At 36.3% G+C, this 17,619-nt stretch overlaps 2 protein-coding genes across 2 annotated transcripts; both read right to left on the reverse strand.

Moving 5' to 3' along the window:
- Nucleotides 1-2,780: 2,780 nt before the first annotated feature.
- On the reverse strand, nt 2,781-4,037 carry LOC132305400 (uncharacterized). Its single transcript, XM_059803043.1, has one exon. It carries the CDS (start codon nt 4,035-4,037, stop codon nt 2,781-2,783), a length of 1,257 nt encoding a protein of 418 aa, XP_059659026.1.
- A 9,074-nt stretch (nt 4,038-13,111) lies between these two features.
- On the reverse strand, nt 13,112-15,867 carry LOC132304032 (uncharacterized). The gene has a single exon (XM_059801528.1). The coding sequence runs from the start codon at nt 15,523-15,525 to the stop codon at nt 13,225-13,227; it is 2,301 nt and encodes a 766-aa protein (XP_059657511.1). The 5' UTR covers nt 15,526-15,867; the 3' UTR covers nt 13,112-13,224.
- Between the last annotated feature and the right edge of the window lie 1,752 nt (nt 15,868-17,619).

The following is a 17,619-nucleotide window of genomic DNA, read 5'->3' on the forward strand; positions in this document are numbered from 1 at the left end:
CATGTTCAATTAATAGATTGCTTAGTAATTTTAGATACAGTCGATGAACAATTTCTAATAATCTTCCTGGAATTTTGGATGGATGTGGTTGGCTTTATGTTTCTGAAGTCAATAACATTGTTTTACTTGGGATATTCTCCAAATAAATTGTACAATTAGAGTTGATTTCGCGGAACAATAAAATATGTAGTCATGGATGTGGTTGGCTCTGTTCAATTATAACATACCATGAGCTACAAGAAAACAATGTTAAATAGATAATGGTTAGGGCCGGCTGGAGCTTTAGGCGAGTTAGGCTGTTGCTTAAGCCCCAGTCAATAAAAAGGCCCAACAATATTTTAGAGAAGTTGTACAATAAGAGTTTATTTCATGTAATAATAAGAGTTTATTCTACTGGGGTATAGCGGCGTTGACAGGAATTCGGGAGGTAAGTTCTTGATGTCTCACTTTTGAATCACACTCCTAACTTGAATGGTGCGTGTGTTATAAGGTCGATACATGTGCTCTAAAAAAAAAAAAAAGAGAAAAGAAAAAGGGTGATAGGCTATTTTGGACAATTTATATTTAATAGACAAGTAATGATCGAAACGCAATAAATCGTCTGCTTGATTATGACATACCACGAGCTACAAGAAAACAGTGTTAAATAGATGACAATTATATCTTTTTTGACAATCCAAAAGCTTCCCCTGAAGTCAATATAGCTGAAATCAGTAAATAATATGCTACATGGAACAAGCTACAAATACCTTTAGACAGAACGAAAAAAATAAATAAAAAATAGACGATTAATTAATCGAAAGCCCCCCAAGCATGTAAGGTCATAAGATGTGTTAGTTATATTGGTGCTTTTATCTTCATCATCATGGACCATTGACACCAAATATTTGGCAACTGCATCTCCATCATTTTCTGTGATTCGATTATGTGAATGGTAGAACCCAACATGTTTATTTACACAATTGGATTTCAGTTATTTGGATTTTAATTCAATTAATGCCATTTGATTCAGCTTGGGCTTAATTCCCTGCATCCAAATACATCGCAGATGTTCTAATATGGGATTGATGGGGTGTGGTAGTTTATGCCTTTGAATGGATTTCTCTGTTGGCTTTTGTTCTGATACCACTTTCTGACTTTACTCTGGTACCACTTTATTGAAAATAATGGCTTAGATACACACACAACACTATAATATTTGGAAAAGAATGATATGGAGGAATACTTGGAAAATTATTTTTATTCCACTTCTTCTATTATTTGACTAGAGTACATGAATATATAAGTCACATGAACATAGGTGTAACAATTACATTTAAGTGCTCAATTACTCACACTAACATTACCTTTAGGCTTAATTCCCACTCCTCCCACTAACATGGTATTTAGGAGGTTTAATTCCCATACCTCTTGATTTTACATAACCTTCATCATCAAGACTATTTACTACCCCACTAACATGAAATGCACACATGCATCATGTATACCAAATACTTTAAAATACTAATTAATACTAAAATTCTAAAATCAAGTTTATTTCCAACACCCCCTTTAAACTTGATTTTGTAACTTGAAAATCTTATTAATCTTGTGGGCTTGATCAAAAATTCAATTGTTGATCTTTAATTCCACCTCCTTCAATAGCTTCAATCTTCTTGGCCATTTCCATTGATGTGTAGGACTTATGAAACTTCTTCAAATACTTGAATAATGCCTTCTTATAATCAACCTTTATCTTCTTCACATGGGCACACCATCCGTTTTCTCTCTTCTTGAATTTTTGAAACTTCTTGAACTGCACATGTGCTTTTACTTTGGAATAAAAAAATAACTCCATATTCACCCAACCCGTATCAATAACAAAATTTTCCAAACCATTTTTCAAAAAATAATTTGAGAAATTCTTATCATCTTGAGCTTTAATTTCATTCTTCATTGGAACAACTTTCTTCAAGAGAAGTTCGTCATTTACCACAACATGAACACAATTATCATAATATTTGATTTTTTTTTTCTTCAATTGGGATGAATATGAAGAAATCACAATTTCATCAAATATAACTTCTTCGAAGGTGGAATTCGTAACCATCCCTGAAGATCTTAACTTACTAACTTCATCAACTTTTGCCTCTTCTTTAGCACTTTTTTCTTCTTTAATTTCTCTTTCCACTTCAATCTTCTCTACTTTTTTAATTTCTTCTTCAACACCTTTCTTTATCTCTTCCTTATTCACCATTTCACTTTGGCCTTCAACTTTTAACTCTTCAATTTCTTTAACTTCATTTATATTGTACGCTTCTTCATTCTCCACAACTCCTTAAGACTTTCATAATCAGCTTTCGTAAACTCATCATCCTTAAAGCATTGTACCCAATACTCCATGGGTAGTGATTCATCTCTACTCAATAGCTATCTGCAACTCACCAGAATTAGAAGACGTGCCTTCATTGAATGAAGAAGTTATTAAATCCAAGGGATTTTCCAACTTGATTAATGTACACCACTCATCAATATACGCCATCGTATCAGGATTCAGATGGGGAAGTTCACGCTGTTGAAGGATTTTCAAAATCTTTCTAGTTTTACCATGAAGTTGAGCGGCATGCTGGACACTCTTCGCCCTCTTTTCTATGGCACTACAAAAGCATTTCATAGTTATAACGCAAGGTAAATTGGTGAGGCAGGCACCCAATATATCAGCGATTATAACAGATAATTGGCTGAATAGTCCTTCATCTGTTTGGTTATTCCAAGCTTCAAGGTCCAGCAACACTGTTTGACTAATTCAGCAACACTGTTTGACTGATTCTATACATTGAATTAGCAGCGATAGTCTTGATGTCCCAGCTAGGAGGATTCTCTTTTTGATTTCCATTCATGTTTGCCTTGAATTTAGTAACTGTAATTTTAGCTATGTTGGCAAGTCTCTTAAGAGTCTCCTTCGTGGTTTTTACTTCAAGAGCGATTTTCTGGAGATATTCATCTGGCCATTTGCGAAAAAGATCAAGTCTTAGCCACAATATATCTGCTGCATTCATGATGTTCACCATATCACTTTTTGCATTCAACAATTTTTCTACAAGGTTTACATACAAGAGACCTTCACTCACACTTCGAAGCAACCACTTCACCTTATGATTTTCCATGTTTAGAAGTGCAATGGCAATACATGTAAGAGTAACCATAAGCGGAGACCAACCATTAGGAGGTTCTTCAAACTCTAGAGATGGAACTTGATCACTGTCGAACTTTGCCACCCCATGAAAGTACATAGTAGATTTATCTAAAAGCTCTTTCAAATATTTTGGCTGTTGCTTCTCACCCTTCTGAATAAAATGATCAGTAGTATCCTTGTTGTTCTTCATAATCTGTAATGGCAGTTCCTCATCGCCTTCAAGATACAATACACAACGGCAGAGTTCCAACTCTGTTCCAAGGCCTGATTCTAAATCTGTGTGATTACTTGAAGCAGTATTTTTAGATATGAGCTTTTGCTTTACCTCCTTGTACAAGTGCTCGAATGACAAGAACTGGCTTATTAAGTAAATTGAGATTAGCATGATTAATTTACTAGTCGCGACAATCACAATCTGAACTCCTATACAGAAGTTTAGAATTAAATTTTTTGTGTTATGAACAAGTTTTCTAGATTTTTGGCCCCGAACTCCTATAGCTAAGGGGCTGTCTTTCCACCCTACTAGCCTTTCGATCCAAAAGTTTTCTATTTTAAACCCAGTTTTGTAGTTCTTGACTCTTTTCTCCGAGCACCTTAGTCTTATGGCAGTGAACCATCTCACTGCTGGGGCAACTGTACCTATTCCCACCCCAAAACATTGAATCACAAAAATGAGTAGGGTTAACCTATAACTTGAATCACTTGATGCAGGTCCATACACTCTCCTGGGGGAAGCATTGAAGAGGAATGTCATGAAGATTGCTTGAGCTAAAATGACTCTAGTCGAAAAACAAATTGCTCCTGCAGCATAAGAGGCAACAGACCGCGCCATAACAAACTGAGGGCTGCCAGTTTCTGCCATCAGCCAATATTTTCTCACATTCTCTTTCAATTTCTCACTTATAAATTTTTTTGTTTTCCTCTAATTCTTCACTCAAAATCATTTTGTGTATATCATCGTACTTCAACTGTAGACAGCTTTTGGTGGTGGAAACGGTTAAAGCTGAAAAACTCAATATTACAAGCAAAACAAGCATGAAAGATATAACTGCAATGTGTTCTACCATGAGAAAAGAATATATTACTCGAGTACTTATTTGGATGCAGATATTAACAAAAATGGTGATGACAAGAATCGCCAAGGCTGTAATTGTTGATGCAAAAATCTACACGCTCCGGAGCCCATGGCGATTCTTGCAAGTCAAGTCCGGATCGATTCCTGCAAGACAAGAGAGGTGATGACCGGCGTGGTGCCGTCTGGGTGCACTCCGACAATCAAGTTAATACTTGACGCTTCCCCCCCCCCCCCCCGGATAAAGGATTCAATATGGGATTTATGGCGTACATTTTTAGGTTGACCGATGATTTCTTTTATAGAAGGATTTATTTTCCTTGTCCATTCCGGATTGTCAGAGTTATTGGATAGTGTAGTAGTTGTTATTTCTATCTCCTTAAGTTTATCCATTCCCTTTGAGTCTCCATATCACGTGGAATTCTTATCTAGTCAAATATTCCGTATCAGTAATCTTCATGAAAATTTCTTTGTCATCCATAGCTCCTAAAGATGGCATAAAATTACCTATCGTTGTAGACCTCAAGGCGGTGCTGGTAAGTTTTGTCAGCTGATCTCCAACACCTGGCATAGGGGCGCTCAGATCCATCGGCAGCTTCATTGCTACAGATAATAATGTGATGGAAGCGGTATTGAAAGTGAAAAATTTGCACAGAAACCACAGTTTTCTATGGCGAAACCCGTGGAAGACTTCAGTAGCCATTGCAAGGGTACAGACTAGAGATGCTGCTGCAACATACATGCCGATCCATGGCATTGGTGCTTCGTATTGTTCTTCCTGCTGACATAATTTCATGATTTCTTGGTCATAGTATTTGGACCCAGAAGTTATAAATCCCCTTTCTGGTATCCGCTTCCAGAAGTTGTAAAAGTTGCAGACGGGCATTTTCTTTTTCTGTTTCAATTATGACTGTTATTTTCTTTAGGGAAAGGCAAAAGATTTTGGTTGTAACGGCAGGTGTTGGTCATGTGAATGCTACTATATATATATATATATGTTCGAATAGCTTCCATGTTGAGCAATATTATGTATATATATCTATATATATTGTCATGTTCAATTAATAGATTGCTTAGTACTTTTAGATACAGTCGATGAACAATTTCTAATAATCTTCCTGGAATTTTGGATGGATGTGGTTGGCTTTATGTTTCTGAAGTCAATAACATTGTTTTACTTGGGATATTCTCCAAATAAATTGTACAATTAGAGTTGATTTCGCGGAACAATAAATTATGTAGTCATGGATGTGGTTGGCTCTGTTCAATTATAACATACCATGAGCTACAAGAAAACAATGTTAAATAGATAATGGTTAGGGCCGGCTGGAGCTTTAGGCGAGTTAGGCAGTTGCTTAAGCCCTAGTCAATAAAAAGGCCCAACAATATTTTAGAGAAGTTGTACAATAAGAGTTTATTTCATGTAATAATAAGAGTTTATTCTACTGGGGCATAGCGGCGTTGACAAGAATTCGGGAGGTAAGTTCTTGATGTCTCACTTTTGAATCACACTCCTAACTTGAATGGTGCGTGTGTTATAAGGTCGATACACGTGCTCTAAAAAAAAAAGAGAAAAGAAAAAGGGTGATAGGCTATGTTGGACAATTTATATTTAATAGACAAGTAATGATAGAAACGCAATAAATCGTCTGTTTGATTATGACATACCACGAGCTACAAGAAAACAGTGTTAAATAGATGACAATTATATCTTTTTTGACAATCCAAAAGCTTCCCCTGAAGTCAATATAGCTCAAATCAGTAAATAATATGCTACATGGAACAAGCTACTAATACCTTTAGACAGAACGAAAAAAATAAATAAAAAATAGACGATTAATTAATCGAAAGCCCCCCAAGCATGTAAGGTCATAAGATGTGTTAGTTATATTGGTGCTTTTATCTTCATCATCATGGACCATTGACACCAAATATTTGGCAACTGCATCTCCATCATTTTCTGTGATTCGATTATGTGAATGGTAGAACCCAACATGTTTATTTACACAATTGGATTTCAGATATTTGGATTTTAATTCAATTAATGCCATTTGATTCAGCTTGGGCTTAATTCCCTGCATCCAAATACATCGCAGATGTTCTAATATGGGATTGATGGGGTGTGGTAGTTTATGCCTTTGAACGGATTTCTCTGTTGGCTTTTGTTCTGATACCACTTTCTGACTTTACTCTGATACCACTTTATTGAAAATAATGGCTTAGATACACACACAACACTATAATATTTGGAAAAGAATGATATGGAGGAAGACTTGGAAAATTATTTTTATTCCACTTCTTCTATTATTTGACTAGAGTACATGAATATATAAGTCACATGAACATAGGTGTAACAATTACATTTAAGTGCTCAATTACTCACACTAACATTACCTTTAGGCTTAATTCCCATTCCTCTCACTAACATGATATTTAGGAGGTTTAATTCCCATACCTCTTGATTTTACATAACCTTCATCATCAAGACTATTTACTACCCCACTAACATGAAATGCACACATGCATCATATATACCAAATACTTTAAAATACTAATTAATACTAAAATTCTAAAATCAAGTTTTATTTCCAACACCCCCTTTAAACTTGATTTTGTAACTTGAAAATCTTATTAATCTTGTGGGCTTGATCAAAAATTCAATTGTTGATCTTTAATTCCACCTCCTTCAATAGCTTCAATCTTCTTGGCCATTTCCATTGATGTGTAGGACTTATGAAACTTCTTCAAATACTTGAATAATGCCTTCTTATAATCAACCTTTATCTTCTTCACATGGGCACACCATCCGTTTTCTCTCTTCTTGAATTTTTGAAACTTTTGAACTGCACGTGCTTTTACTTTGGAATCAAAAAATAACTCCATATTCACCCAACCCGTATCAATAACAAAATTTTCCAAACCATTTTTCAAAAAATAATTTGAGAAATTCTTATCATCTTGAGCTTTAATCTCATTCTTCATTGGAACAACTTTCTTCAAGAGAAGTTCGTCATTTACCACAACATGAACACAATTATCATAATATTTGATTTTTTTTTTTTTTCAATTGGGATGAATATGAAGAAATCATAATTTCATCAAATATAACTTCTTTGGAGGTGGAATTCGTAACCATACCTGAAGATCTTAACTTACTAACTTCATCAACTTTTGCCTCTTCTTTAGCACTTTTTTCTTCTTTAATTTCTCTTTCCACTTCAATCTTCTCCACTTTTTTAATTTCTTCTTCAACACCTTTCTTTATCTCTTCCTTATTCACCATTTCACTTTGGCCTTCAACTTTTAACTCTTCAATTTCTTTAACTTCATTTATATTGTACGCTTCTTCATTCTCCACAACTCCTCAAGACTTTCATAATCAGCTTTCGTAAACTCGTCATCCTCAAAGCATTGTACCCAATACTCCATGGGTAGTGATTCATCTCTATGATTGGAAACGATGATCTCGAGTATCTTCCTAATACAACTTGGAGTTTTGGACTCTCCAAAATACTTCTAAATTTCTTGATGTATTGCCTTTTGTGACACTACCAATGTCTTCTCTTTTTTTTTTTCATGAAGCTTGTTGGACATGCCATTCTTTGGCTCTTCTCCAACAACATCCCACAAATCACATGCTTTGAGGTATGAAGTCATGATGATTCTCATTCTCTTGTAATTAGAGAACATCATCTTCTCACTAAGAAAAATACATTTTTCCCTCTTCATCATCATCAAGGAGAAACATGTTTTTCTAAAAATGTTGAACCTTCTAGAATCAACTTCGTCAGGCTTTCAGGATCGTATAGGCTCTGAACATGAAATCTGGCTCTGATATGGAACCTGGCTCTGATACTACTTTGTTGGCTTTTGCTTTGATACCACTTTCTGGCTTTACTCTAATACCACTTTGTTGAAAATAGTGGCCTAGATACACACATAACATTATAATATTTGGAAGAGAATGATATGGAAGAATACTTGGAAAATTATTTTTATTCCACTTCTTTTATTATTTGACTAGAGTACATGAATATATAGGCCACATGAACGTAGGTGTAACAATTACATTTAAGTGCTCAATTATTCACACTAATATAACTTTTAGGCTTAATTCCCACTCCTTGTGACGACCCAAGCTTTTCAACCCTGTGGGTTAGTGATGAACCAAAAGTTAACCCGATAATGGATCCGAAATGCGGAAGTGAAAGATAAAACCAAAGTCTATAGAGATATAAACCATCCCCAAGACACCAATGTGACTTTCTATGAAGTCATAGAGCTCAAAGAAATAACCGGAAGCGAAAACTAACATGAGAAGGGTCAAATGGTACCCTATGGCACCAATGACAATCAAAGGGACAAAATCTAGTTCAAACTAGACCAGGTACACCAAAACTAAAAAAAAGAGACTTTAAGCCTCACTTGAATCCTCCATTGCATGATCAAACTTAATTATATGCAAGTGTGTGATGATGTGAATATACATGCAATTGCAAAACAACATTTTAAACATGCTGAAATGGCCTATGACCTTATTACAATTCATTTACAACATTTGACATGTCAAACCTCCAAGTTAGAAAAATTACATTTCATACGCAAAACTTAAACATGCTAAAACTTGTATATGAACAAGAATACTTCTAAAGAAACTTCAATTCTGCAAATCACCAAAGCAAGTGCAAATCTCTAATCTTGTATCCTGTACCTGAAATATGCCCTAGTAACTTTGGGGTGAGCAACATAAAGCTACTAGTAGGAAATGAGCATGCATCGACTTAACATTTTACATGTTTACATGATTTAAACATCGTGGTTCATTCCACCTAGCGTCTATGTCAAAGGTGAGACTCAGGGAACATCCTAAGCTGCCTAAGATCATTTCTAGTATAAAACACATCATTTATGCAATTCAAACAACATAGGAGCATGTTATACAAAGCGACAAAATATAGACTCTCAAAGTTATCAACTTGAAATCTAAGATGCAAGAACAACCAAAGTGGGTCATGCCACCTAACATCTATGTTCTAAATGAACCTATAGGATCATTCCTAAGCTACATTAGAACAACAAAACACAATCACAATATCTATACAATTTAACCAACATAGAAGCGTGCTATACCAAGCAATAAGATATAGATTCTCAAAGTTATCAACTTGAAATCTAAAAGTGCGAAATCAACTAAATATAACAATTTAGTATAATTAGAATATATAATATCACACATCAAGACATAAATTCTCTAGGTTTTTAACTAGAAATCTAGAAGTGCGAATCAATTAGTGGAACACTTGGACATCTAAGCTCGGAATTCGGTCGAGACCTCAACGGCTATTACGGGGACTAACCCGCTGGTAATACCACCCCTAGTGTGCACTATCTCGACGGGGAGAACTCATACCTCCCGCACTAGAGCCAAATTCTAGCCATGTTATAGTAACCATGTCCCAAGTGACTCCAAAATAAATAAGTTAACAACTTATATACGAAAAATATATATACAGCACGAAACTACATTCCATGCATAAGTAGGTCGAAACCACACAATACATGCTTTAAATCCACAACTACTATAGGGTGACAATGTCGAATCTTCAGAGCGCGATTCGTTACGCGCTATAATAATATCAGATGTCGAATCTTCTGTGTGCGATTCGTTACACGCTATAACAATATAATTCAATATTGAAATATAATCGCATAAATACATTACAAGTCTAAAATCATACTTCAAACATAATATCAATGTTAAACACATGATTTAATCAATAATGCAATACACACAGAAATTAATTATATAACCTAATTAATTTCTCTAAGTTTTATATCTCAATCAAATGAACCCTAATTAACACATGTTAAACAACATAACTTATTCATTACATGAATCAAATCAAAAGCTTACTTAGGTCATTGGATCAATAGGATCGAATTTAATTAAAACATGATAATTAAATCCCTAAATTCTAAAACAACATCAAATGGTCCCAAATTAATATATGCTAGTATACAAGCCCTAGTCATCACAAATATTAAGTTAAAAACTTAATTAGGCCAATGGAACCATTAAATGGATTTTAATTAAAATCTCTAGATTTTTATACTTATCAAAATGCTCTCAAATTAGAGTATGTTAAGAAACATGCCAAGACTTAATTTAAAAACATATTACAAGTTTATTTCATGTAAGGTATGACCATGTGAATTAATTTTTCACAAAAGAAAAATATTAAATAAAAAGTACAATTCTTATTCAAATAATCCCAATTTAATATATGTTAACAAACGTATCAAATCCAAACTTTCTAGCATGCCACAATTTATTTCTAAGTTATGCATCATCATGAGAATTAAATCTTAGCCATAGAAATTAATTAAATTAAATTCTAGGACTTAAACAAAAACATGTATACAAGTTGTATAATCATGGAAAACACTCCATACAACACATATAAAATCCTAAAACATCCCCTACCTCAATTTGAGATGAAAATCTCAAAAGCCCACCGAAAAAAAAAATGCTCCGAATTCGACGATATCGAAGGGTTTTGTCGGGGACAACGCCGTGAACAAGAATCCCCATCAAAATCACAACCTGACTTCAAACCCAAACTCGAAAAATGGTCAAAAATGGGTTCTAATAAGGGTGAAAGGTAGAGCACGTCGAGGGGAACATTAAACGTTAAGGCCGAAGACTTTTCATCAAGGAAAAGTGGATCAAAGGAGGAGAGAGAAAGTGGCAGCTCCATGGGCATCCATGGTTGCCGGCCAAGAGAGGAAGAAGAAGAGAAAAATCTTATTTTTCTTCTTTAAATCCCCTATTTATAGAAAATCTCAAAAAGTGCCCAGAAAGGTCCCCGCCAAGTATGGAAAAGTGGAATTTGAGCAGACAAGCTCAAACGGTAAAACTCTGTGAACGAAAAAGATTCAAAATGAGAAAACATGAACAACGGAAGAAACGGTATCAAAAATCGAGTCCCGAGTAGAGAGATATGCCCCTAACAAGTTTGGCGCAAATCGGGTTCAGAAACTCTAAAACTGGAGAAAAATGACCAGAAGAAAATTCTAAGAGTGCACGACTCGACGAAATGTGAAAATGAATCCTGTATGAGGATCCAGGCTCTAAACGAGGTATTTTTGCAATAACTTTTGTTAATTGCACAATGGCCTCTCCAAAAAGTGAAAACTGCACAACTGCCCCAGAATGAAAATATTTTCCAAAAATATTTTCTTAAAAACCCCTGAAATAAAATATCTTCAAAATATATTTACGAAAAATACCCCAAGAAAAGAAAAAGATTATGAAAAACTATGCATCTGTGCCCCTATGGACACCGGGAGCAACCAGAGTACTTTCTTACAAAAGTAAAGATACGTATTTTGTCGAAACCACTTAGAATGAAGATACATGAAGTCAAAAACCAACTCCGAACGCAAGAAGTGTGGTTTTGCAAATAAAGTGACAAACGGGGAAAAGACAAAATAGGGAAAAAGACGAAATAGGGAAAAGGACGAAAAGTGAATAGTGTCGATAACGAAAAATGTGGAAATGACTCGATCCTCAAAGGAAGTTGTCAATCCAAAGAAAAGAGTCTCGGAAATCACTCCAGAGCACTTGAGACGATACTAAGCGACGAGGAACTGAACTCAGAAAGGAAAAGATCAACGGAAAAAAAATATCCGTGAAAATCTGAGAAAAGGGAAAGGAATGAAAATGACCGGGTCATTTCACTCCTCCCACTAACATGGTATTTAGGAGATTTAATTCCCACACCTCTTGATTTTACATAACCTTCACCATCAAGACTATTTACTACCCCACTAACATGAAATGCATACATGTATCAGCTATATCCTATAAAGCACCGACATGTGGGATTAGGTCATCGTACCGGTGTCGAATACGTGTCCGACACGGACACGCGTGTCGGAGGCTTCGACACGAGTCCGACACCTCTATAGAGGTATCCTATATTTTTTTTATATCATATTTTTCATGCCGGACACGGTGAAGGACATGCTGGCAACACGCATAGGACACGGGATTCAGATTTTTTGTCAAAAAAAATAAAAAGATATATACACAAGCGGGATCTTCCTGAATTTATCCGGTCGCAGCCAGAGCCACCGGACTGATTGATCGGCGAGATGGTTTCAGATCAGATCTACTTCGTTCCCCTTCGCACATCGGACTTTGATGGTGTCTATTCTACTCTCAGAGTTTAATCAACTTCAACACTTTGCTCTTGGATCTCTCTAGGAAATGATCGGCAGGATGATACTTCAGATTGATCTGCTCTGTCGCTTTCTCTCTCTGCTCTATTGCTTTCTCTCTCTGCTCTGGTGGCATACAAAGTGTGTTTGTGACTTAGTGCGTTTGACTTTTGATTTTCTATACAATTAGGGTTTGTCTTAGTGAATGCCGAATGGGCTTGGGCTCAATGATGCTTGGGCTATATTTTGGGGCAAAAAGTTTATGAAATAATGGGCTATATTTTGAGGCAAAAAGTTTATTAAATAATGGGCCTAAAATTTGTGTTTATTAAATATAAATTAGAAATTGAGTAAAAATAAAAATATATAGTATAATATATATATATATATATATATATTTATTGCTGTATTCTTGCCGTGTCCGTATCCTGTTTTTGTTGAAATTTGCCGTATCCGTATCGTATTGTACCAGTGTCCCGTGTTCGTGCTTCATAAGGCATACCAAATACTTTAAAATATTAATTAATACTAAAATTCTAAAATCAAGTTTATTTCCAATATTCTCATACAATGACAAGTAACATTGATTCTTCAGTTTTACTAAACATGCATGACATAATTTCACATATGGATTGCTAATAGATCACTAAATACAATTTATACATATAGACATTAGTTGTGAGTGTTTACTTCAAAGTTGACAAAATATGCTCTAGCATACTGATGCTATATCTCAAAACTATAATTTCGATTCCTACTCAATGGTTAAATATAAGTCGGGTGAAGTAGAAACTGTGTCTCTCTCCGGTGAAAAAGAAATGACTGTGTCACTCTCTGCTGAAGACAGTGAAGAGGTGAAGTGTAGGGGTTTCTTCTGCTTGTTACATTCGCGCCATTTATCAATAGATGCCATTTGATCTGGATTCAAACTTGGAGGCAGTTTCTGATCAAGAATCTTCAAAATCTTTTCTGATTTACCAAGAAGAATAATTGCGTGGCAGACACTGTCTTCCCTCTCTTCAATGGTGCTCTGGTGGCATTTTGTATATATAGTTCGTTCTAAGTTGGTAAGACAAGCACACAATATATCAGAGATCATGACAGACAACCTCTCGAATAATTTTTCACTGCACCCGTAGTCTCTGCTTTCATAATCTTGCAGAATGGTTTGACATATTCTATACATGGAATTGGCAGCCAATGCCTTGATGGGCCATCTGTGAGGGCTATCCCATAAACATTTTGTCATTTCTCTCTTTTTGAATTCCAGGAACCTTTCCTTTGCGATAGCAGTGAGTCCTTCAAGTACTTCTTTCGAGCTCTCCACTTGGAGCGCCATCTTACGGAGATCCACATCTAGCCATTTGTGATGGAGATCGACTCCTAGCCACACATTATCTGCTGCCTTCATGATGCTTTTGAAGTCTTCTTTTGCATGCAAGCTATTTTCAACCAGTCTCGCAAACATGATGCCTATATGTACGCCGCTTATCAACTGTTTAACCACATGGTAGTCGATGTTGGGAAGTGCAACTGCAATGCTTGTCAATGTCACCACTGGAAGAGCCCAACAATTAGGAGGTTCTTCAGAATCCAAAGAGGGAACCTGGTCACTGTCGAACTGAAGCACTCCTTTGAATTCTTGTGAAGAAGTGGATTTCTCTAAAAGCTGAATGAGATCTCTTGACTGCAACTTTTTCCCCATCCGAAACCAACGATCAGTAGCATCACAGTTGTTTTCCGTCATCAGATCAACCAGTTCCGCTTCTCCTTCAAGATACAAAACATAACGGCTAAGATCAAGATTTGAACTGGTCCGTGACTCTGATCCTGACTCATCACTGGAAACACTATTGTTGCATTTGAACAACCACTTCACTTTCCTGCAGCCGCGGTAGCATATCAGAAACCAGCTTACAAAATAAATTGAACTGAGGCGAACCATTTTGCTCACCAACACTACCCCAGTCTGCATTCCAATACATAACTCCAAAAATTTCTCTTTCATGTTGTGAGCAAGTTTTCTCCCATGCCGGCCATAAATTTTTGTGGCTAATGGGCGTTCTTTCCACTCCACCAGTGTCTGAATCCAGTAGCTCTCCACTCTGAACTGGGGCTTGATAGCCTTTCTTGCTTTCTTTGGGCACCTAAAATTGATGGCAGTGAACCATCTAAAAGCTGGGGCAATAGTGCCTATTCCAACTGCAATAGTTTGAGTTACAAGAACTAAAGTAGTTGACCACTTGTAATCGGACTCGCCATGGCAGAATTTGAAGGACCAGGGCATGAAGTAAGATCGAAGCATGGCTTCTGCTAAAATTGCAGCACTCAGCAGGCAGAACGCCCCCGAGGCAGTGCATGTTGCAGAACGCCCCATCACAAACTGGGGGCAACAGGTATGCGCCATCATCCAATATTTCCTCAGATCTCCTCTCAGTTTCTTAACCGTGCACTTTTCAGCCGTATTCGGCCATTCTTTCATAGTTAGTTGATGTTTTTTACTATATTTTAGATCAAAGTAACGCTTAGTAGTTGGAACAGTCAAAGCTGAGGAACTCAAAATTGCAAGCAAAACAAGCATAAGAAACATAACAAAAGCATGCTCTTTCTGGAAAGTATAAATAACACCAGTACCCATTTGGATGCAGATATTGACGATGGCAGTGATGACAAGAATTCCCAGAGCCATGAGGTTCATGAAGATCTCTTTGTTGTCCATAGTTCCTAGAGAAGGCATAGAATTACCCATCACCGTGCAGATAAAGACGGCGCTGCTAACTTTTGCGAGCTGATCCTGCTTGCGAGGCATGGAGGTATTCAGATCCACCGAGAATTTGATCGCCACGGCTATCAAGGTCAGGGTAGTGGCATTGAGAGAGAAGTATTTGCAGGGGAACCAGAGTTTCCGGTTGCGCAAGCCATGGAAAGCATCCACAGCCATGGCAATGGCGCAGGCTGCGGATGCTGCTGCGACGTAGACACCGATCCATGGCATGGGCTGGCTGAACTTCGAGACATCCAGATTGCCATCAATGGTGCATCCAAGCCTACCCATCTTCCTTTACCAATTGCTCTTCACTTTAGAAGGCTCAGAGGACTTGAAGCTGTTGATGAAGAAGTTTCAGGTTTTCTCTGGTCATAAATGGTCTCTTTATTTGAAATATATCCCTCACATACAGTAAAGATTGCAGTTGAGTGAACTTTGAATACATGTTTACTTCTTTATTTGAAATATAATGCCGGCAAGTATGATTAGTTTTCATTCCTGGGGCAGGTTGAAAATTTTGTTTTCTTATTGATAAAGTCAACTGGAGTATTATTATAGCATTATTTTTTTTGTGGTGGAGAATTGCAACCAGTGATTTAGAGACAGAGATAAGAGTGGGTGGTACGTTTACTCTTCCGTTTTTGGTTCATGCGAATGAATTGTATATTTGATGTGATTTTCTGATAATGGTCACTGCAGAATCAAATTGACTACTTGGATATTCATAGCCATTCAGTCCTAAGAGGCACAGTTGATAGGCTGGTTTGGGAATTTTGGTGGCACAGACAAGAGGTTTGTTTCTTTTTATGTCCTTGATAATATATATTATTCACCCAGCACTTGATATTTTACACTACAGTATGTATAAACTTGTTCATGGACAGATTGGTCCAATCCCAAATTTTGATGGGGACCGAAGTTTGGATAGTAGTGCAGCAACAGCTTATCATTTGCCGACAATAATTTTATTAAAGGAGCTGACACATTTGATGGCGTCAGGACTGGTTATGATTTTAGTATTTTACTGAAGATAGTTGAACTAATCCTATCATGTGTGGCTGCTTGACTTTCTCTGGAACATGAGTTGCTCCAAGGTATTTTGACAAATACAGTAGTATTGGGCGCCATGTGCTGAGTCACCATTGTCACCTGCAACAATATGTGGGGTACACATGGTGATTACAATGGTAAGAAATTGAGTTAATCAGTGACGACATGAGATTCTCTCTCTGATTGTGCTCTTTTTCGAGCTCTTTTTAAAGCATGTTTAATAAACGAGGTAAGCTTAAAAGACCCACAATTCAGTCCATTAGATATGGAGACATGTTCGTGAGTATGACCTTTTTATTAGGACACATTTGAACTTGGCTAATGAACCTAATGAATCGAGCTCGGAGAGCAATACCCACATTCAAATGCTAGCACTCAAATGTTTGTGTGTGTGTATATAAATATTTATGTTGTATGAATTAATCTCGATGACTAACAAAACTTTCAAATGTTTATATTGTGTATGATATACTGTAAATATTTTACACATTCAAATGCTCTAGCTGCGAGTTCATAGATAATATATGAATGCTATATATTTGCAGTATAACATTACCCATCTGTCTTATTAATAGGTCAATACAAATTCAACTACTGAGGATTCATTAAGTATCTAAATATTCAACTCCTCCTAACGAACCGTAATTAGAGTACAACAAATCTTAATATGGCTCTAAGTTTTAAGAGACGCAACGCAGAAGTTCTATAACGAAAGACACTCCTAAGGACACTAGAACTTGGAGGGCTCTGATACCAACTGTGATACATTCGGATTTCCGGATGCGAGTTGGCCATGCTCACGCCTGAACACCCGAGAATATAAAAAACAAATGGCAACAAACGAACACAGAATACAATTATGATAAATAGGAATAAATGAAAATTGCTGAAACGAAACTAAAAGAACAATCCAATAACTTCTCAGAATAAATTCTTATTAATAATAAAAACATTCTGATTCAAGTAATCATTCGTTAATACAACTCGGGAATCCATCTAGTGGACCCCTATTTAAAACCCAACTGAAGTTAAACAAAACAAAACAAGGAAATCCAAAACTAAATATAAATAGCAATCCTACGTAGACGGAAGAATGAGTGACCGTCTCTGCTCAGCACGAACAAGCTCTAAAACTGGAACCGTCCAATACCTGAAAAATAATAGTGGATCAGACCTACGAACAAGTTCTCTTCTAAATACAATCCAAACAGAGACCCGATACGCAGATACATCCTAGATATCTCAACAATATCTATCTAGTCCATACATATATATATATATATATATATATATATATATATATATATCCACACTAAAGGACTCTCACTAGAC

The sequence above is a fragment of the Cornus florida genome, unplaced genomic scaffold (genome assembly GCF_030987335.1).
Source record: "Cornus florida cultivar Cherokee Brave unplaced genomic scaffold, ASM3098733v1 CherokeeBrave_3.0.0_Hap2_Chr04, whole genome shotgun sequence".
Taxonomy (NCBI): domain Eukaryota; kingdom Viridiplantae; phylum Streptophyta; class Magnoliopsida; order Cornales; family Cornaceae; genus Cornus; species Cornus florida.